Source organism: Protopterus annectens, chromosome 6.part0 (assembly GCF_019279795.1).
Source record: "Protopterus annectens isolate FY-2018-M chromosome 6.part0, PAN1.0, whole genome shotgun sequence".
Taxonomy (NCBI): domain Eukaryota; kingdom Metazoa; phylum Chordata; order Ceratodontiformes; family Protopteridae; genus Protopterus; species Protopterus annectens.
In genome coordinates, this window is record NC_056737.1 from 613,351,393 (window position 1) to 613,373,680 (window position 22,288).

The 22,288-nt window shown below is 38.3% G+C and overlaps 1 protein-coding gene across 1 annotated transcript in view; it reads left to right on the plus strand.

Moving 5' to 3' along the window:
- The window catches only part of LOC122803872 (kelch domain-containing protein 2-like), a 599,698-nt gene that overhangs the window by 504,729 nt on the left and 72,681 nt on the right, over positions 1-22,288 (plus strand). Inside the window, exon 9 of the mRNA XM_044073552.1 lies at positions 6,473-6,560. Within this exon, the coding sequence (XP_043929487.1) occupies positions 6,473-6,560 (88 nt within the window). The remainder of the gene's footprint in view (positions 1-6,472; positions 6,561-22,288) is intronic.

Below are 22,288 nucleotides of genomic sequence, written 5' to 3' on the forward strand. Positions count from 1 at the left end.
TCTATATTTTCTATCATCAAGTTCTGTTGCTTTGCATTTCCTGTAGTTGTTGGATGTGCTTTTTACTATTCTCTTCAAAAGTATCCAGTTTTTTATTCATTTTATCAAATTTCATTAACAAGTCCTGCATAGTTGTTAATACTGATTGTAAGTCTTTCTTCATTGTTTGGTCAGACATAGTATTTTTTGTGAAGCTCATTTTTTTCTCTGGTCCTGATGCTTCTTTCTCTTCAGATTTTTGGCAGGAATAGTAGAAAATGCAATAATTTTTAATGTAAACTTCTTATACCATTAATTGTGATATTCCAGCAAAGTTGAATTGCCCACAATCAACATTTTTTTCATTTTTCCTATCTGAAATAGATTTTAAGGACAGAGCTAAAGAAAGATGCTGCCACTCAGTTCACAAGCTGGCCACACCCCTATATAGTGACCATCTTAAAAGTACATTGGTTTGTATCATGAAGCTCAGTCGCTGTTGTAACCCAAAACTTCAGTGCTAAAGGTTTTGTTCTTCCTCTGCTTTGGAGAGTGCTGCTTAGTGCTTTCCTTTCCTTCCATCCCTATGCTTGCAGCTTACCTCCATATTTCTGTTGTTGGCCAGCATATTCTGTGCAGCTGTGGCTATTGGAATGCCTCTCCTTCAGTGTTTTTTTTGTTTTTTTTTATTTAGTACATAGGTTCAAAGGTAAGTACTAGGCTAGCTGCCGTTGTGGGCCATTATAAGCCTAGCCACTTTTCCATCCAAAGAGAGAATCAACCCCTGCACTTTGTGTGTGGGGTTAACACTTTAACCATTATACCAACCCCCAACCCCAACATACAAGATGGGGGGTTTTCCCAATGATGTTGTGTGACATTATGGCAAATGTGCTGCTGTGCATGGCCAGCATGACTATAAATCTAAACAGAAGAACCCAGAAAATGGCCACAACTGCTCCTCCAAGCAGTTACATTCCCCAAGACATGCTGATACGTAAAACCATTGTACTGCTTTGCAGCCCCAGCCACTAACTAGCTATATTTAATCACCTGCAAATTTTGTGAGAACTCTGCAAGCAGTGGTGAGCTGGAAAAATAATACTGTCATCCTATCAGCAGCATAACATCTCCACAAGAAAATAGCATTCAGATGACTTTCCTCATTTTATAGTAACTGTAACAGTAACTTTATAAATTGACAAAGTAATCAAAACCTGACTAAACCTGACATGGTAAAGCAGACATGGGGTAGGTTGCAAAAATGTGGACAAAAACTCATTATCTTCACTTTGTATTGTATTATTATTATCTCACAAAGCTCCATATTTGGCATCTCACTGAAGCAGCTAACACCACTCCCACCCCAAGGAGGACAACATCCTTTGACCACAGGGGCTTGATCTTTACCCTGCCAGGTCTGAAATTAACTGTACCTGTCAGAAGTCCTCACAACTGGGAATCTTGTAAATCTTAACACACATTCACTTCATAAAATGTATCTAAATATTCTTACTATCCCACATGTGCAGTGTATCTTCTTGCACATAAGCTGCTTTGTAATTTACAGATAATTAACTCAACAGATTTCTGTGTTTTTTTAAATGCAGTAGGGATACTAATACATAAACGTGTGTTTTTTTCTTTTCCTCCCTTCTGTCTCTTTCTTTATTCAGTTTTAAGAAATGTAGGCACTGCAATGGAAAAGAGAGAGTTGGGGAGAGAGGAAGGGCATGGTTAAGAGAGTATGACAAAAGAAAAATCAGTGTGCTTTTTCCCATGCTTGCATAGGGAAATGACTGAGTTAAGACTCTAGACATCATCCAGTAACAAGTTTATTACAAAGCATGTACATGAAAAAGAATATTTACTATTATAAAGCTTTTTTTCTGGAAAACAAGGTACCGTTAGCAGTTTTGTGTCTGGTTTGCATGTCACTAGAAGACAATCTGAAAAAGAGAAATGGCTTAAAGAAAGTGTTTTCGGAAATCATTCAAGTATTTTCTCAGCTGGGAGAGCTATAAAGATAGAAAAAAATCAAATCGCATTTAATAATAGCACAGGCTGTACCATGCATCTTAGCATGGCTAACTTTTCTTTTTGGTTAACTCTAGCCCGTCTTTATGGATATCAACTTAGAACTTTTGTTTTTATTAGGAAGCAAAAAATTCTGTTTGAAAGCATTCAAAAAAGCAAAAAGTTATGTAAGATGTGGCATAGATACAAATTGATATGACAAGAAACAGCTGTATAAAAGACCAACCTGCTGAACAATATAGGCATGTAACATAAACATTGGAACTAGATATTTAACAAAAAAAGCAGTTCTACATAAAAGGTGGTAATAACTGTATAAGAAAATTATGCTTTTTGTAATGATTTTAAATCTGGATGGTTTTAAAGATAAATATAAAAAAGTGTAGTGAACTATATTAAAAATGTAGAGTGCAAATAGCTATGCTACAGGAGACACACCTGGAAAGAACTCAACATGTGAATTTGATAAAGAAAGGTTTCAGGATGGTTATTCAGCAAAATATTTAGGCCAAAGGAAAACGGGAGTAATTTTGTTAATTGTAAGAGAAGGTCCAATAGTGATAGAAGAGGGAAAAAAGGTAATAATGAAAGATATGTAGTACTAAGGAGCTACAGGCTAGGACGGATGAGGATTGTACTAGCATATATTTCCATTCCACCTAAAACTGCTATAATGGAGCTTAAGAAAATTCTGGGAGAAATAATCAGCTTTCAACAAGGAATATTACTTATAGCTGGAGTCTTATGAAAATGTTTGGAAGTTGTGAATTCAGTACTAAGAGTTTGGAGTGAATTTACATATTATTCACCAAGATACAATAACTGGGCTAGGCTATATAGGTTTTATATCTGACAGGAACATGTGCATTTAATTGAAGGTCTTGAAATACACCCAGTAACTATTTCAGATCATGCACCAATAGTAACTAAAATAAAAACACAAGGTAAAAAAATAAAAATGAGACACTGGTGCTTTCCTACCTATCAGTTGAAAAGAGAGGGATTTAAGGAATGGGTTTTAGAATTAATTCAGGAGCTACTAGACGATACAGATTTTTTTTCTGAAAAATATAGCTAGGGAGTGGGATAAAATTAAAGTGGAGTTTAAAACCAAGGTGGAACTAAAAGAAAGGAAGATATTGTTAGGAAGTAACAAGAACTATTCAGAGGGACTGACATGTTAAAGTATTGCAAAATAGCGGGAATTTCTCAGAACAAGAAAAGGAGCAACTGCAGAATACTAAACAGAAAATAAGGGATTACCTGGATAATATGCACGAGTTTAGAAAGAGTGCTGTTAAGCAACTGTTTTTTTGATAATTGTAGAGTACAAAAACGTTTAGCACAACAAATCAGGCAACAGAAAGTGGAAAGGGCTGTCATCAAGCTTAGGGACCCTATAACAAGGAAGATAAGAGAACCTATAGAAGTATTCAAAATATTTTGGAAGTTTTATGAAAGTTTGTATAAAGCAGAGAAATATGGAAATCAAGAAAAGATACAAATGGAAATGTTTGTGGAAGAATTAGAGGTAGATGACGCTTAATTACTAACCGGATAGGAAGAGATGAGATAAAAATGGCTGTGTATAACCAAGCTCCAGGAAAGCCCCCAGGAAGAGATGGTATTCCTGTGGAAGTTTGGAAGCTAGGAGGGAAAAAAATGAAGATCTGGAAGGTTTTATTTAACAGTATCTTAAGAGGAAGAAGTACCTGCATCCTGGAATAAAGCGGTGGTAATGGTAATACCTAGAGATGGCAAAGATCCATCAGATCTAGATTCATACAGGCCCTTTTCAGTACTAAACCGTGAGTATAAAGTGTTTGTCTACAATGGCTAAAAGAATGGCCAAAGTGATACCAAAATTGATATATATGGATGAGTGTGGTTTTGTGAAGGAGAGGCAAACATTTGGTAGTATTAACAGAACATTTATGATCCAGAGGGAAGAAGAATGTAAGAAAATACCACCTCTATCGGTTGGTCTTGATGCAAAGAAAGCATTTGACAGAGTAGACTGGAACTTCTTGAGCAGGGCAATGGAAGCATTTTCTTTCCCTGATACAGTTATAAGGTTGATTAGGAGTATATATGAGAGATCGGAGGTGAAAATTAAAGTGGGTGAGGTCTTTGATAACTTCTGCTTGAGTAGAGGAATCAGGCAGGGTTATCCACTTTCCCCTTTGTTTTTGCATAATATTTAGAACCATTGACAAAGAAAATAAGGGACTCGGAAATTCAAGGATATAATTGGTATGGTAGTCCAGAAAAGCTGGCTCTATTTGCAGTTGATATTATTTTATACATGACAAAACCAGAAAGGGACATTACAGTGTAATGGAACATTTTAAGACCATTTCAAAACTTCTCAAGATACAAAATAATTAAGTCATAACAAAGGCAATACCAGTAAATTATGTACCCACACAAGTTGGTCTAACAATATCCATATTTGTGGGGACATGATAAAATGAAGTATTTAGGAGTATGGATTAGAAATGACTGTTGTGGCAACTTAAGGGTATGTGGTAAGAGACTAAACAAAAATTGAGAAACTGGAAGCTTTGTGATATGGATACTAAGGTACAGATAATTAAAATGTTTTTAGTCCCTTTAGTCTTATACACAGGTCAGGCATATTTTTATCCACCAGAGTAGAAGCTATGGATCACAATTAAAATGAGTTGAAGGATTTTGTCTAGGAAGGACAGACAGCAAGGGTCAAGTGAGATAAGCTAAGTCTTCCAATAGCACAAGGCAGAATAGGATTAACCAATTTGAGGGTGTACATAGAGCAACATAGTTAAGGCTCATATACATAGCACAAGCAGCAAACTATAATTCAAAGTGGAAAGGAATTATGATGATACAGAGAGGAAATTCAAGAAATAAGGACAGATTGGGATTTTGGATGTAGACTCTTAAGGATAGCAACAAAAATCATACAGAATATTATAGTCATAAAATAGCAAGGAGTATTCTAAAATCTAAACCAACATGAGAATGCAGAAAAGAGATGCTGATGATTGGGATGACTGTGGTTAGGGATACAGATAATAGGCAAGAGGGGGCTGAAATTTATTGGAGAAAACTGCGAAAGGAACCAAGGTATGGGGAGCAAATAACTAGAAAGAGAAAGGTAGTAGAATGGGAAGAGGCCAATAATTTATTTGGACTGCAGGTTAGAGATTGCCTTCCCTATCAAAAATTGATATCAGTGTATAGGCAATAATGCCTGGAAGTGTTTACGTAGATATTTTTATACCCCAAGAAGATTCTAAAGGATTTTTCCTCAGGTGGATAGCAAATGTTGGAGATGTGATGAGTAAGAGAGAGGTGGCTGGGAACATATTTTTTTGGGAGTGTAATGAGCTGGCAGAGTTTAGGGATTCCCTGCAGACCGCTGTGTCAGCAATGCTAGGTGAGTGGATTGGATTGACTGGGGAGATGATTTTATTGAGTTATGACACATAATCTGAATTGGTGGCTGCCAAAAAGCAATTATAGAAAATGAAAATCAAAGTCTAGAACAACTTTCCTAGAAGTAGTAAATATAGTAATAGAGACAAAATAACTGGAATTGGGACCTTTGGAAAGGGGAAGAGCCAGCTACATAGGAAAAAAATAAGAATTGTGGGAACAATATATGCAGAGAAGGAACAAGATTTAAGAGGCAGGATTTGAATGAACCATATAATGATTAACTGACAATGACTAGATAGATTATAAGTGACATATAATGTTTGCAACTACAGCTGTTTAAATGGTGTCTATGATGTATAATGTTTGCAACTAAAGTGGTGTCATTTTGTTTGTTTTCATTTAAATAAAAGTAAGATTGCATATGTCACATTTGATAATTTAATAAAGATGTTTGTTTAAAAAAACAGATTTCTCTGTGTAATAATGTTGGACAGGTCCTTCTTGCCATAGCTGAACTTTCTTGCTCACATTGTAGTTGTGGGTGAAGTGAATTACTGTACTAGAAAATTAACTTTGCTAAGTCTGTATGTTCACTTTACCTAGTCTGCTGGGAATGAGTGCTGACATTTCCTATCCTCTGCCTTTATCCCTTGGGACCTGGCCTTTCCTTTCCTTGCTTAATTGCAGACTTCCAGTCTCATGTCATTTATGGATATCTGCCCCTTCTCTGGCTTAGGGGGAGCCATGGATAACATAGTCTCTTCTGAAACGTGTTTTCCAAAACAGTGAATAACTAAAATTCTGATTTTAAATGGTGGCATAACCAAAGTTCTTTTTTCCGTTTTATTTTTCACTGGTATAGTTATAGTAGTTATGTCTAGGGTGTCCTTCCTGCACAAGTTACGTTGCTGTAGAATATGTGTGGTATGAGTTAATAAGCTTAATATTGGTTTATTTTATGACTGATTGGTTGGTTTGTCTGCCATATGTTTAGGTAACATTTTGAACATTACAACAATATTCTTATTTTCAGACTTTGGCATGCAGCCTGTGCAAGTGAAGAAGGTGAAGTAATTGTTTTTGGAGGCTGTGCTAATAACTTGCTAGATCTTCGTACGTCTGTAAGTTTGATTTTTTTTTCTTTCTTAAACCAGTAAATTCTGTGATCTGTTTGCAAAGCATCTGTTATTAAGAATCTAAAGAATGCTGTCAGAACTAATCAAGTCTGACAAATAACTGAAATGTTTCTTATTTGGCCTTGTCAGTATATAATTACTAACATAACCCATTCAAGGAAATATATAAGCCTGACTTATGGCACTTCTTGCTGTTTTGGTTTATGAGAATGCTTTTTAGAAAGGTTTTTCTCAAAAGGTATAGAGATATAGAACAAGGTGGTTTAGGTTTACCTGATTTGAAGGGATATTTTAGAGCTATACATTTAAGCCTCTTAAACGTAACACAAGCAGGAGATTATAATTCAGAGTGGAAGGGGATGATGGTGAAGCAAGTGGGAAGTTCAAGAAATGCAAACACTTCAGAGCAAAGATCCTAATCCTTCTGGACTTGGTTGCATACTTGGGAGAGTATGGGATTTTGGATGCAGATCATTAAGGAGAAAAATAACAGCCGTACAGAATATTATGTTCATAGAGTAGCCAAGAGTATTCTAAGAACTAAGCCAATACAAGATTGGAAAATGGAGATTTTGTCAGTAGGGATGACTGCAAGTAGAGCTATAAAAGATGGGTAAGAGGGGACTGGACTTTACTGGAGAAACCTGACAAATGAACCAAAATATTGGGAGGAAAGGTAAAGGGATGAAGCCAAGAAGACATTTGGATTGCAGACTAGAGACTGCCTTCTCTACCAGGGACTGGTCTCAGAGTACGGGCAAAGAGAAAGGGATATGTGGGATCTTAATTGATAGACTTGCTCTGGTAGAGTTTTTAGTTGAATCTAGAACAGAAGCAGCTGTTAAAAAGGGACAATTAGTAGGGCTTAAAAATTATTGCATGATAACTATAAAAATAAATCAGGGGAGGTTAGAAAAGATTGGGAAGAGAGACTGGAAAACAATTTGCAAGAACAAATTGGGAAGACATGTATGGCTTCTAAGTATGTAGCCAAGTCTAGAAGGTTTAGTATCATGGCTTGAAAGTGTTTGCATAGGTATTTTTGTATCCCAAGTAGACTTCAAAGAATTTCTTCTCGGGTAGATAGCATGTTTTAGATGTGATGGAGAAGAAAGAGGTAACTGAAAACGTGTTTTGGGAGTGTACTGAGTTGGCAGATTTTAAAAGTTCACTACAGAAATTTTCTATCAGAAATATTGGGTGAGCAAAGGGCTGAAAGTAAGAAAATGATTATTTTGAGCTGGGATACAGGATGTGAATTGCCTGTAAGTTGAATTCTTTTGGCCATCAAAAAAGCAGTTACTAGAAAATGGAAATCAAGGTGTACACAAACTGTCTTCAAAGTATTCAGTATTGTAAAAAGAGTTAAAAGGACTGGAAGAGGGATCTGTAGAAAAGGGGTGAAGCAAATTCTACAGAAGTAAATGGAAACAGTAGGAACAATGAATGCATAATAATGTTCAGGAGTAGGAGGAGTGAGGTTTAAGGGAAGGCAGGAATTACATTTTTGTAATGTTGAACTGATGATAGCAGCGAAGAAAATATATATGATGTATATTGTATTTAAATGAAAAATGTTAACATGGTTTAGAGATACAATACAGCCAGAATGGAGAAATTTTGTTAAAAGAAGAGGAATTCTTTGGAAGACTGGATACTTGCTCCAGCCTTGGTTGGTAGTTTCATGTAGTAGGTCCTCCTTTTGTAAAAATAAGACCAAGATAAGTCCATTCTATATATCTCTTCATTATGTGATAGGCACAATAATTTAGACTGAGTGCACAAGTCCTTTGTCAGAGGTAGGCATTGAACTGGGGCAAAAAAAATAATGACAGAGAAGCGTTCGTAACAGATACAGACCCTACCGTTGTGTTATACCATGCTGTCAGCAGTCCCACTGAGGAAGAACAAAACAGTAATGCAAGACTTCTAGGCTATGCCTGGGTGCTTATAGGTTCATAGGTACTTACTAAGCTTCAGATCTATGAGGATGTTAAGAAACCTAGCCTTACCATTCCCATGGCAGTGTTTATTTTTATTTATTTTATTTTACAGTTTGTTTACCACCTTAGTCCATTGGGCCGAAGTAGAGTTCTGGGGAGAAAAGCTCCAACAAGGTTAAACAAGTGATAAAGTAATTAGACAAACACACCAACAAAATGTTGCAAAGCATATACAATTTGTAGCATACAATGAAATAAGAAATGTACTGACAAAAGAAATAATAGTATAAAATGCTTTTACATTTTATACATTTTAGCCCTTATATTTTGCATATGAGTCACACAGAGATGGGCTGAACAAGTATATTTTGGGATATTTACATATTTCCTGTACCATGAGGGACAGGGGAGCTAAACCGGTGGTGAAACTGTTGTTACCCATCCATTCATTTAAATTATGTTTGAATAGCATGAGAAGTTCTTTGCTTTATGTGGAGCAGAAGAATTTTTATAGAAGCAGTAGTCTCTAAGGAACAAACCTGTCTCTCCAACATGTTCTATTTATTTTACAAAAGAGACTGAAATCCCTTGATTGGGCATTTATCATAGCATTGGACTTGCAAATATGTAATAGTTCTGACAGGGTAGAGCCTGTTGAAGCTCTGTATATAAGGCCGAGGTCTTCTCAAAGTAGTCCATATGCTAATGAGAGGAGGGGCAAGACTTTGATATGCTCTGAATAGTTTTTATGATTTAGGACCTTGATTATTTTTAGTAAGAAAGCATTGTGATCATTCCAGATGAGGCAAGTATTTGGACAGATACATACAGGAAGGAACGTTATACTCAATTATTGGCTTAATGAGCGAAGAGTGCAGTGTACCAATTACATCCTTGGATGTGGGTACAGTACCTTTAGATGTAAACTGTATGACAAATAAGGACTTCCTTATAGTGGATACATGGTTTCAAATCTTGAAATAATCAAGTGGACAGATTAAGAGAACTTGTGCGCTGTGCTTCCTATACACCAGCACTTCAAATTTCCTTAGTAGGAGTCTAACAAATGATACAAGAGAATGGAATATGTCCAGCATAGTTAACCAAGGCCACAGTTGCAAATCTTGAGGCCCTTGATAGATCCATTCAGAACAAAACAGTACATTTTGTTTGTTTACTTTACAGGCCCAAAATTTGAAAGGCTTATTTGAAAAGCATAAAGATGACAGATTAGGGACCCAGGCTAAAAGGAAGAGCACATAAATGTGCTGCCTGTTCCCAATGCTGCCATATATGGGATAAAGAGAGTGTTTTTCTTCCCAGTAGGGACAGAATAATTTAGGGTAGACATTTCATTAATTGCAACTGTCAAGGCTTGATGTACCTTGCTCTCTGCGACTACTCTGAAGCTTTTTATGTGGATAAAACAGAGAGTAAGCTTAAGAAAAGAATTTATGAACATTATTATGACATCCGTTCTGAAAATGAAAATAACACTCTAAATACACTAAGACATGTTCAAATGCAAGGTTTAGTTTTTTCTGTATTGGAAGAAGTTAAAGATGTTTATGGAGGGTCTTGGGAGACAAAAATCAAATATAGGGAGCTGTGGTGGCAAGTTATATTGCAAGCCAACATGCCCTCTGGGCTTAATATTTCCTTAGCTCCACTTCTAAAATTTAGAGCAGCTAAACTTAAACATTCTCAGTGAGTATTTTATAGTTTGACATAATTCCCCTTGGAACTTAACACTTTTTTACACTTTATGGATTTATTCTATTGAGACTAGTATCTGACAACAGGATAATGCTTTTAGTGACATAATTTGTAATAATGGCTTTTACCAGTAGATGGAGAACTGGGAATATGTTTTGACAATCTTTTAGACTTTAACATTCATTAGAAGAAAAGCCTATATGAATTTTTGCTTTTGTTTTTTTTTTTTTTTTTTTTTTTGCTAGTTTATTTGAATATTGAACTTAATTTACAAGTTTGTGTGAAAGAACATCTTATAACTGTTTAGATTTGGTCTGGGATAGTTTGCCACACTAGTTACTTATGCAGGTTTTGGAATGTTTTATTCTTTACTGATTAACATTTATTAGGGGTGTGCTTGCATATTTTATTGTTTAATTGCATTGCTCAAATGTATGAGGGGGTTGTTCATTTATTTGTACATCTGAAAAAGTCTAGTAGTGATAGACGAAAACATGGTGATTTAGTTGAGCGTTCATGGTTTCTTTCACACAGTAAAGCTGAGTGGATTATACTCCATGGATTTTAGGGTTTTTCTCCTTCCCCACTGGTGTGTTTTTTGATTTGTTCTAGTTTGGAGTGATACGGGCACAGTTTTCTTCTTTACATTTTGTTTGTTTACTTTACAGTAAAGTAAAATGTTGAGAATGAAACTTAGGTGTGTTTAGCAGTGGATGTAGCTCCATAAAAAAGTGAGCCCTTGAATTACTATATAAAATGTGCAGAGGTAGGTCTATTTGTCCTCTGCTTGTCAGTATAATGGCTTCAGGTGTGCTCTGGTCTCCATGCAAGTTTTTTCATTCATTATTTGTTACATGCAGAGAAGAAAAAGTGACCATGAGATTTTCAGTATTTCATTTGTGAGGAATCAAAGAATTTAAATCCATGATGGAGTCTTGATCTGTAATTATGGCAAAAGACTTTTTTATGCTGATTTACATTCCTTCAGAGGAAGCAAGTAATGGGTAGCATTACTTAGTACAGTAGATGCAACCACATACCGTTTAGCCTCAAAACATGAAGGTAAGTCCTACAACTAGATCTGTTTTTGCCTCTTTTTCTTTCCATTGTTTGCCAGCTGTCAGTTTCCCCTGTAGCTCCTATTCTTGGTGTCTTGGTGGGGGACTAACAAGATGGCTGTGCACTGATCAACAGCTTAATTTCATCTCTCCCATTGTGAAAACAGAAACTGAGAAAAGGGAGCCAGTGAAATTATCAGTTTGGGTAAAATTCATTTATTGGCTAGTAAGTACACTGCCTAGATGCCAGCAAAGAAGACGAAATTTAGAAACCCTGAAAGAAAATCAACCAGAAAAGTTTGAGAAGTATCCTGCAGCTGTTCAGCAAAAAACAGTTCAAATTTCAACTTTGGTACACAATATTGTCTTAAATTAATTTAGACAACAACATAAATCAAATGTACTCCGAGTTAATTAAAATTAATGAGACATTGAAAAATATATCAACAAATTGAAAGAGACTGGAAGAAAATGAAGAAGAGTTGGAAGACAAGAGTTTGCAGAAAAAAACTGAGATTTTCTGCTGTAACACAGAAATTGGAAGGAACAAACTATTATTTTTATGAAAGGATAAATATGCAACCAAACGAGTTCCACAGCAGAATTTGTTAATTGGAAGTGCACATCAAGTGTGTGTTCCAAACCTGCCAGTGAGAAAGCAGCCAAGACCTATAATAAAGATGAAATCATACCAGCAGAAAGAGTTGTCCCTGACAAAAATGTGGTAGAAAGGAAAAGTATTAAAAAATTTGAGACAGTGGAGACTTCCAAAGTGGCTACATATTAATCAGTAGCTTAATTTTCAGCTCTCCCAGTGTGAAAACAAATAGAGAAATAACAGCCAGTGATATTGTAAACTTGAGTAAAATTCAGTTGCTGATTAGTAAGTACATTGCCTGGATGCCAGCAAAAAAAAAAAAAAGAAGTTTTGATAACCTGAAAGAAAACCAACCAGAGAAACTAAAGAGAAAACCCTGGCTGGGAAGAATCTTGCAAAAAGCAATTTAAGCTTCAGCTTTGGTACAAGAGATGGCTTCCATATCAGCTTAGCAGCTCTCCCAGAGTGAAAACGGAAACTAAGAAAAAAGGAGTGCCATTAAAACTATTTTTTATTTTATTTTACTTTACGTTTTTTGGAGTGGGGGGATAAAATTCAGTTACTGGCTAGTAAATGTACTCTCTGGATGCCAGCAAAGAAGAAATTTGGAAAACCAAAAGGAAAATCAACCAGAAAAGGTGAAGAGAAAATGCTAGGAAGGATTCTACAACTGTTCATCAAAATGCAGGTCAAGTTTCAGTTTTAGTTCAAGAGATGACATCCAGTAATTTAGAGGAAGTAAATAAAACCAGTTTACTGAAAGGTGATTAAAATAAAATACTGAAGGAATATATCAACTCAGTTAACAAAAGGCTGGAAAAAATGACCATAGGATTCAATAACACCGTCACTAAGTATACACTGATGTCCTTCAAGGATGCATCTGCAGTCCTTACAAATGGGTTGTCCTGTCGTCAGGCAGCCCTTCGGTCGGCCGGATTCCAAAGTCTGGGTCTGGCCTCGGCTGATGTCGCACTCCGCACGACGTCATAGCTGCAGTTATTCGGGTATAAAGGTATCAGCCGATGCCATTTTCCTCAGTCTTTCTTGCCGCGTGGCGCCCGAAGCAGAAGCTGTTTGCAAGTGCCGGTCGGTCAGAACCAGAGATTACTACTACCGAAGACTTCTAAAAAGCTAAGTACCCCGTTGGGGACTCTTTCTTGCCTCAGCCGATGTCAGAAAAAGTGAATAACTGTTTAACTTGTGGGAAACAAATACCTCATAAAGATTTCCACTCTAACTGCCTACCTTGTTTAGGCCCAGACCACGACGTAGCAGCTTGTCTAGCCTGTGCTTCTTTCAACCGACGGACGCTTAGACATCGGTCGGAATTTGCTGAGGAGTTTTTCGGCTCCGCTTTTGCTTACATTATGCCGTCGGAAACTCCGACTACGCAAATAACTAAGAAGCGCAAGGAAAAGGTCCGACACTCGCGGCCCGCGGTTCCGGCCGAAACCGCGTTTAAGCCAACGAGTGTCTCGGTTTCGGCTGAAACCGAGTCCACGGTTCTTCCTTCGGCCGAAAGCTTACCTTCTACCGAGGCCTCATCCAGCATGGCTGAATCTGCTACTGAAATCTCACCTGCTCTTGCAGGTTCACAGGATTTATCTGATACTATTCCTTTAGATATTTCTACTCCTGCACGTGGAGCTGCTAGGCCCCCTGCATCCATGTCGATTAAGGCTTTTGCCAGGGCTAAAGCAGCAAAATCTACCAAAACTGTGCCTGCTAAGACCCCCTCTCACAGGCCTAGCTCCAGTTCTCAAATGCTTAGTCTAGCAGAGGATCTCATTTCTTTGATCAGGGGATCCCAACCACACCCAGACAGGGCCTCTCACCCACCTCCAGAGAAGAGGCCTAGAGCAGAGCCCCCTGAGCCAGTTTCTTCAGATGACTCCTCTGATGATTCAGACAATACAAATCCTCCAGAGGGCCCTTTTTCTCCTTATGAGGACTCTGATGCAGAAGAGTCCATTCCTTCTGCCTATCCGCCTGAGGAATTTTCCTTTGGGGAAACCTTGCATGCAATGAGGGAACAATTTCAATGGCAGGGCCAAGATTTTTCAGACTCTAGGAAAAGGCTTAGAACCATTTTGCATTTGCCACAGCATAGGCCTTTAGCCATTCCTCCAGTACGTACTGTTGTGGATGATGCATTTAATGATGCTTGTACTGCTCCTGATTCTCTTCCTCCGGCCCCTGCTAAGCCCGATAGGTACTACAGGGTTCCGGACACACATTATCATTTGTATAAGGCTCCTTTTGCAGATCCTGAAACTATTTCCCAGGGACCCAAGGCTGTAGCAGCTTCCTCTGCAAAAAACCCCCTCCCCTCTGAAAGGGAATCTAGGGCCTTAGAGAGATGGGGTAAAGTTTACACTTCTGCTACTCTTTCAGCTAGGGCCTTAAACTGTCAATTCCACATGATTCAGTATCAGGAATTTATGTTAGATCAGTTAACAAAAAAACTGTCCTCGGATGAACCATTTGACAAAAAGTCTGTTCAGGAAATGGTACATAACATTCAGCAGGTCAGTAATCATTCCTTAAAATGCGGCTATGATGCACTGGAGGCTTCTTTTAGATCAGCTATGACTGGTACAGTGATCAGAAGACATGCATGGTTAAAAGAGCAGTCCTTACCAGACCATGTTAAATCAAAGCTCCTAGATGCTCCTATGGATAAGCTTAATTTGTTTGGCTCCCCGGCACAGCAGGTGCTGAAGAAGGTGGAAGACAAAGCAAAATCTGTCCAGACAGTCAAGGATTTCTTGCAGGTCCAGCCTCCAAGGTTTAGCAGGAACTGGCCTTCCAAGAACTGGTCCTTTCCAGACACCTACAGAGCCCAGAGAGGCAGGAATAGATGCTCAAGAGGCAGGGGTCAATCCAGAGGTGCCTACAGGGGGCGTCAATGGCAGGCTAACAACCAGCGAGGTACTACCACAGATCCAGCCACCACCGCTTCCACAGGACAATCACAATGACTTGGCTCTGGCACCGCCTACCAGGGAACAACTAGAAGCACCCTTAGGCGGAAAACTAGCCTTATTTTCAGTAAACTGGCACTACATCACAGGAGACAAATGGATTTTACAGACAATAGACCAAGGTTACAGGTTTCACTTCCATACTCTACCAAGGAAGAGAGGAATGCCAAACCTACCTCCAAATCAGAAAACAGAAGCTCTACAACAAATAAATCACTTACTAAGGATGAGAGCCATAGAAAGGGTACCGTCTATGGAACAGGGCAAGGATTTTACTCCAGACTCTTCCTGGTACCAAGAAAAGAAAACCAATGGAGACCTATTCTAGACCTGTCCGCTCTAAACACATACCTCATTGTTCCAAAATTCAAAATGCTGACCCTACAGCAGCTTCTTCCCATGCTGGGCAAGGAGTCCTGGCTGGTAACTCTAGATCCCAAGGAGGCATACCTGCACGTCCCCATACGACCAAATTGCAGAAGATACCTCAGATTTCTTGCAGGATCAGAGCATTATCAATTCTCAGCATTGCCCTTTGGCTTATCTACTGCGCCCAGAGTATTCACGAAATGCCTGGCATCAGTGATAGCTCATTGCAGGCTCCAGGGAATTCAAATTTACCCTTACCTGGACGACTGCCTGTTACAAGCGGACAGCAAAAACAAATTAACAAAAGATTTGAAAAGGTCATTTATCTACTGCAAGCCCTGGGATACACAGTCAATATAAAAAAGTCAAGGCTGATACCATCCCAAAGGATAACCTTCTTGGGTGCAGAGCTGGACACATCAAACCAAATGGCATTCCTAACAGCAGAAAACAGAAGCACCTCCTCTCTACTTCATGGCATTAACAAAGCAGGACCAGCTAACAGCAAGAAAAGTCCTGCAAGCCCTGGGTTACATGGCATCCTGCATAATATTGATTCCACATGCCAGGCTACATATGAGAAAGTTACAGTGGTATCTAAGGAATTTATGGTCTCAGCACAAGCACAGCCTAGAAACCCGAATTCCAATAATTCCATACCTGAAGCAGGAATTCCAATGGTGGGCTCAGGCCTGTCAATCGAACAAAGGACTGCCCTTCCTCAGACCTCAACCAAGCCAGACCATCACAACGGACGCCTCAGACCTCGGTTGGGGAGCACACATGTTGGGCAAGTGCATACAAGGCTTATGGACTCAAGACCAGCTGCACCTACACATAAATCAAAAGGAGATGCTGGCAGTAAAATTGGCAATTCAGACATTCAGACCATTTCTAAAACAGGGTCAATTGCTGATAAGGACGGACAACACCACAGTTATGTGGTACATCAACAAACAGGGAGGCACGCATTCATACCCTCTATGCCGGATGGCAATGGACCTCTGGAATGTGGCCCTGAGCTTCAACATTCAGTTACAAGCAATTTTTTGTACCAGGAAAAGAAAATATACTGGCAGACATCCTAAGCAGAACTACCACGGATGCCCACGAATGGATGCTGCATCCAGACATCTTCAAAACCATTACAGGGAAATGGGGACTACCAGAAATAGACTTATTTGCATCCCCACACAACCACCAATTGAAAAAATTCTGCACGAGGGCATACCACCCACTTGCTTGGAAGGTGGACTCCCTATCTTTCAGTTGGAAAAACCTGACAGCATATGCATTCCCTCCTCTTCCTTTGATGCACAAGGTGCTATTGAAGATCAAAGAAGACCGTCCAGGGATCATCCTGATAGCTCCAGACTGGCCGAGGCAGCATTGGTACCCATTACTGAGGAGTATGTCTCGGGAACAAATATGGCCTCTGCCACTAGTTCCCTTACTGTTAACACAGAACAACTTCAAAACCTTGCATCCAAACCTAAAAACACTGCAACAGGCTGCCTGGAACATTGCATAAGACAAAATAACCCAGAATTATCTCAAAGGGTTAAGGACATTATCTTGGAGGCTCGCAGACCCTCAACAAGAAAAAATTATTCAGCAAAATGGAAAAGATACCTCATTTGGAGTGCAGCAAAAGGAGAAAATGTGTCACTGGTAAACATAGCTAACATCCTGGAATACTTGGCAGAGCTCTTCCACAATGGCCTGTCCTATTCTTCCATTAAGATTCATGCATCAGCTATTTCAGCAGAATACAACATGGACCCTCCAGTCTTCTCACATCCTCTGCTCAGGCAGTTTCTGAGAGGAATTAAAATGTAAAGCCACCTAGGAAGCCACCATTGCCGCATGGGACTTGAACTTTGTGTTAGAAAAATTGACACTACCTCCTTTCGAGCCAGCAGCAACAGCAGAACTACAGTACTTATCATGGAAAACTGCTTTCCTGCTTGCAGTCACTTCAGCAAGAAGGGTTTCTGAACTACAGGCATTAATGGCAGTACAGCCCTTCCTTATCTTCCATCAAGATAGAGTGTCCATGAGAACTAATCCTACTTTTATGCCAAAGGTGGTCTCCAGGGTATCTTTAAACCAAGCTATCCACCTGCCTACATTCTTTCCCAACCCACAGAACAAGGGAGAAAGACTGTTACATACCTTGGATGTACATAGACAATTGTGCTACTACCTGGACAGGACCAAGAGCAATAGAAAAACTGACCAGCTACTGGTAGCATATGCAACAGGAATGGAAGGAAAAGCAATTTCAAAACAGACAATCTCTAAGTGGATAGGAAATTGCATTAGATTTTGTTACTCTCACCATGGAAAGAAAACTCCAGAAAACATCAGACCTCACTCTACAAGAGCTACAGCCACTACCACAGCTTTTTTACGAGGAGTGGCTACCAAAGACATTTTAGAGGCTGCTACTTGGAGCTCCGTGCATACATTTGCCAAGCATTATAATCTACCCTTATACTCCAGATCCCGAGCAGGTTTTGCCACTGCTGTTTTGCAAGGGATCTTAACTACACCATAATCTTATTTCTCCTCCTCCCCCAGTTTGGCTATGGTATTCTACCCATTTGTAAGGACTGCAGATGCATCCTTGAAGGACATAGTACAGTTTTGTACCTACCATAAATGTAGATGTCCGAGAGGCATGCATCTGCAGTCAGGATTACCTACCCTCCTTCCCCTCTGTGGTACTCCTAGGGTATTTGCCCATCTTGTAGCTAGCTGGGGGAATCTATTATGGTGTATTTGTTTGTATATATGTACATACATGCTTATTTTTTGTTTGCTCTCTACTATTTGGAACCATTTGCATTTATCCAAATTTAGCCTTCCTAGAGGGCACCTGGCATCTGGGGCAAGAAACACTGAGGAAAATGGCGTCGGCTGATACCTTTATTCCCGAATAACTGCAGCTATGACGGGTGGAGTGCGACATCAGCCGAGGCCAGACCCAGACTTTGGAATCCGGCCGACCGAAGGGCTGCCTGACGACAGGACAACCCATTTGTAAGGACTGCAGATGCATGCCTCTCGGACATCTACATTTATGGTAGGTACAAAACTGTACTTTCTGAGTGAACAGATAACAAAGCCATAACTCAGACCTTCATCCTGCTAATATTAGTTTTCCTACTGATTTTCTTGCAGTTTTAAATATTGACTGGATTCATAAAGGTTACCACGAAGTGTAGACTACATGTACACTTAGTGTAATTTTTCTGAGTGACTAGAAAGCACAAAAATGTGATAGGGTTGTTCTTGAATACATATGTACACTTAGTGTAGGTTTTATTGAAGCTGTCCCAGAAACGTTAACTAGCTGTTCTGATGAACCCACTACACCTAAAAAAATAAGATTTAAATGAAGAAAAGGCTGTCTGAGTATGAGGTTTCTCAAGAAGAACTGTTTCAAAAAATAGAATAGAGAGCATTCAGAGAAAACTGAGATTTGGAAGGGACAACCTGCACTAATTTTATGAAAGTACAAATAAGTAACTGGACTTGTTCCACAACAGGATGTGTTAATTGCAAGAGAACACTGTGTATGCTGTAAATCTGACCATGAGAAGCAGACCAGACCTACAATAATAAAGGTGCAGTCTGTTTAGATGAGCTGATAAATCTGCAAAAATCAGAGTGTGAAATGAATAAAAAGCTGGCAGAATGTGAGGCTTCTCAAGAAAAGCAGTTTAAAAAAAAATTGTAGAGTTAGAAGTCAGTGCATGCAGAGCAAACTTGAGTTTTTTTGCTGTACCAAAGAAATTGGAGGGAACAGACCATATTAATTTTATAAAAGCACAAATAAGCAACTGGACTGGTGTTCCACAGCAGGATGTGTTAATTGAATGGGCACATCCAGTACATGCTTCAAACGTAGCCATGAGAAAGATGCCAAGATCTGTATTAGTAAAGATGCATCTGTACCAGCAGAAATAGTTGATCTTGACAAAACTGTGAAAGAAGGGCAGAGTATTAAAAATTGGAGACAGCAAAATGTTTGTAGAAAATGATTTTTCACTGTATATCAGGCAGAAGAGAAGCAACTTTGTCTCAGCATTCTGGGGATGTCAGGAGGCAGGTGTGAGAGTCAAAATGCTCTATCCAGATGTCTTGCCTATTTTTCCTGGTGGATCAAAGACTTTTTTTATGCATAACTAAACAGGCTAAAGAGATAACAAAAGACTTTAGCAAGCAAGCAGAAGGGGACTCTCTCTCATTCTTTTGACATAAAATTCATAGGGAGACTTTGCCAGTGAAACTTTTACCAGTGTTCCAACAAGAAGACCAGCAACACTAAAATTAGAGAATAAATAAGAGACTGTAAAGCATCAATCAAATTTATGAAATCTGTATTTGCAAGAAAAAGTGGCTGAAAAAGTCTGGACTTCTGCTGGCTTTGTTAAACTTGCAGGTGGACTGTAAAACATGTAACCCACTTTGTTATTAATGTTTAGAAGGACACTAAAGGAGGGAAAGTCACTGTATGTAAACCATTTTCTTCTTATTAGTTTAAAACTTTCCATGATATATAAACTGCATGTTATATATACTAAAGCAGTATCCATAGCTTGTAGTCTTGGGTATTTTAAACGTGGTTGGAGTCTTTTCAGTGATTGTTGTATATTTTAACAATATTAAAGTAAACAAATACTTTCTTTTAGTTATAAGAAATTTAGATTTTACAATATAATGACAAGAAAGGCTGCACAAAAGCAAGCTGATCTTGGGCTGTTGGGGTGGGTATGGGGTGCAAAAGTGCACTGATTATATTATATGTAGAATGTGATATTTTCTCATTTTTTTGCAAGGGTGTATGTCTAGATTAATGCCATTGAATTAATTAAGTTATAAACAAGTGGTTACTGTAAGCAAATAGGCTTTAAAAGTAATTTTTTTGAAATATATGAAACGTGCTAAGTTTCTTGCATCAGAAAAGTTATTACCTTGGATATGGAGACAATCTGTCTGCAGTTGCAAGCAATGACTTTTGAGAGTTAAGATAATTCTTTGCCAAGGGAAAATGCAAAATTTAAAAGTACAATGGCAAGCAGTTCATTGAAGAATAAAATGTTTGAAATTATGGGAAGTATGGGAAGTGAGATAGCAGTCTTAATACTGTAATGCATTTAATAGAACAGTGTACAGTTCAGTTTTATTTAAAGATAGCTAGTGCACTTTTTATTAGGGCTAAAAGTTAATGTTTTCTAAAAGCATACAAGCTGTTTTTCACATCTGGGATGGGTATACAGATAAAGAAAAGAACAGGCAGCAATAAGTGCAAATGGGAACACAGGCTGTAGGGAAGCAGGACAGATTTACCCCAATGCAATTGGATACACTTTCTTATTTAAATTGACATTGGTAGTCTATGAGAATATTTATTGGACAGTTTGACCCCAATTAAATTTAATAAAAACATTTTTGCTACTTAATATTGTAATTAGGAATTTTACATAAGAATTTAATATATTATTTAACATTTTAATATGCACATGTTAATTTAACATATTTCATTTCTAAATATAATTAATTTAATTAACAATAGTTTTAACATGTTAATACAATCAGGAATTTTACATAGGAAGTTAAAATATTTAACATTTTAAACATTAAAATCATAAGAAATTAATATTAACAATATTACTATTTTATGTAGATCAAATGCAAATGTTTTAAATAGTCAAAATGTCCAGGCCAAAATGTCTTGTACCTTGGCTGTAGCATGCACTTTAACCTGGATAACCTTAATTTTAGGGTAGGTAACGTTTGTTGGTGCAGCATTAGATTTTGGACAGTTGTTCCTATCTGGAGGGTTAAACTTAATTTTTTTGAAGATGTACATAGTTTTGTGTGTTTGTTCTAAATTAATCTGATTGATTCCTGTAGTTATCTTGCAGTATTTTATATGCTGTACTAATTATCCCTTTTAAAATAGCAGCTTCTGTTCTATATTCAATCCAAAACTCAGGTGGTGGCTTTTTTCTTAGAATAATTTTTGCTAATTTATGAGTATAATATTGTGTGACTGTTATAGTTTTCCATGAGGATCTGCATCCAAAATCCTACTCTCCTTATTTCTTGAATCTCCCCTGCTTCATTATCTTCCCTTTCCACTGTGTTATGTATATGAGCCTTAACTGTGTAGCACTAAAATATCACTTCAAATCAGGTAACCCTAAACCAGCTTGTTCTATTGGAAGGATCAGGGTGTTTCTGTTTTTAGGTCTGTAACTCCACACCTGGTTACTGAAATGAGTGTCTGCGTCACCATGGAGGCCCACTATGTACTCTTGTGTGCAGGTGCTCCTACCCGCTGCCATCACCATCTTGAAAAGCTAGTCCCATGTCCCCTTTTAACAGCTGTAACTTTGTTGTTTGCAAGAATTCAGGTAGCATGTGTTAAAGCAGCCAAGCAGATCACCATTCCCTCTATCCTTGACTAGTTGAGCTGGCATGCCATCTGTTCATTCCAACCCTACCCACTTGGCTCTTCCAGCACCCAAGCTGTTAGATGAATTTGGGTTGTCCCAGTCATAGTCAGAGCTTTATCCCTCTGGCACAGAACTGAGTTTATGCAGTCTTTTTTTCGTGATCAGCAGAATCTGAAAGAATGACTGTTTAAATTATTTTGACCATCACTCACAGCACTTTGTTAAAGTATCCAGAGGCTCTGAAGGGTTTTGGACCCAAACTTGTGTTTTAGTCAGCTCACCTCAAGCTGCCTGACAGTTTGGATGCATGGAAGGTGCCCTGAAACTTTGAAAGCAGACCAGGTGTTATATCCTTGGCAGGATATAAACCGTATAGCCAAGGCTTCTGCAGCAGTGATCATTCAAACGTCTACTGTTGTGATAAGTCTGCACTTTGTGTTTAAATGGCTGGGTTAGTCCCACTAGACTTGCTATGTTTGCTTTAGAAGATTGTAATGATTTTGCAAGAAAACTGAACAAGAGCTTGTGTGGTGTTGCATTGTTTTTGTTCTTTGTTTTTCTTTTTTAATGTA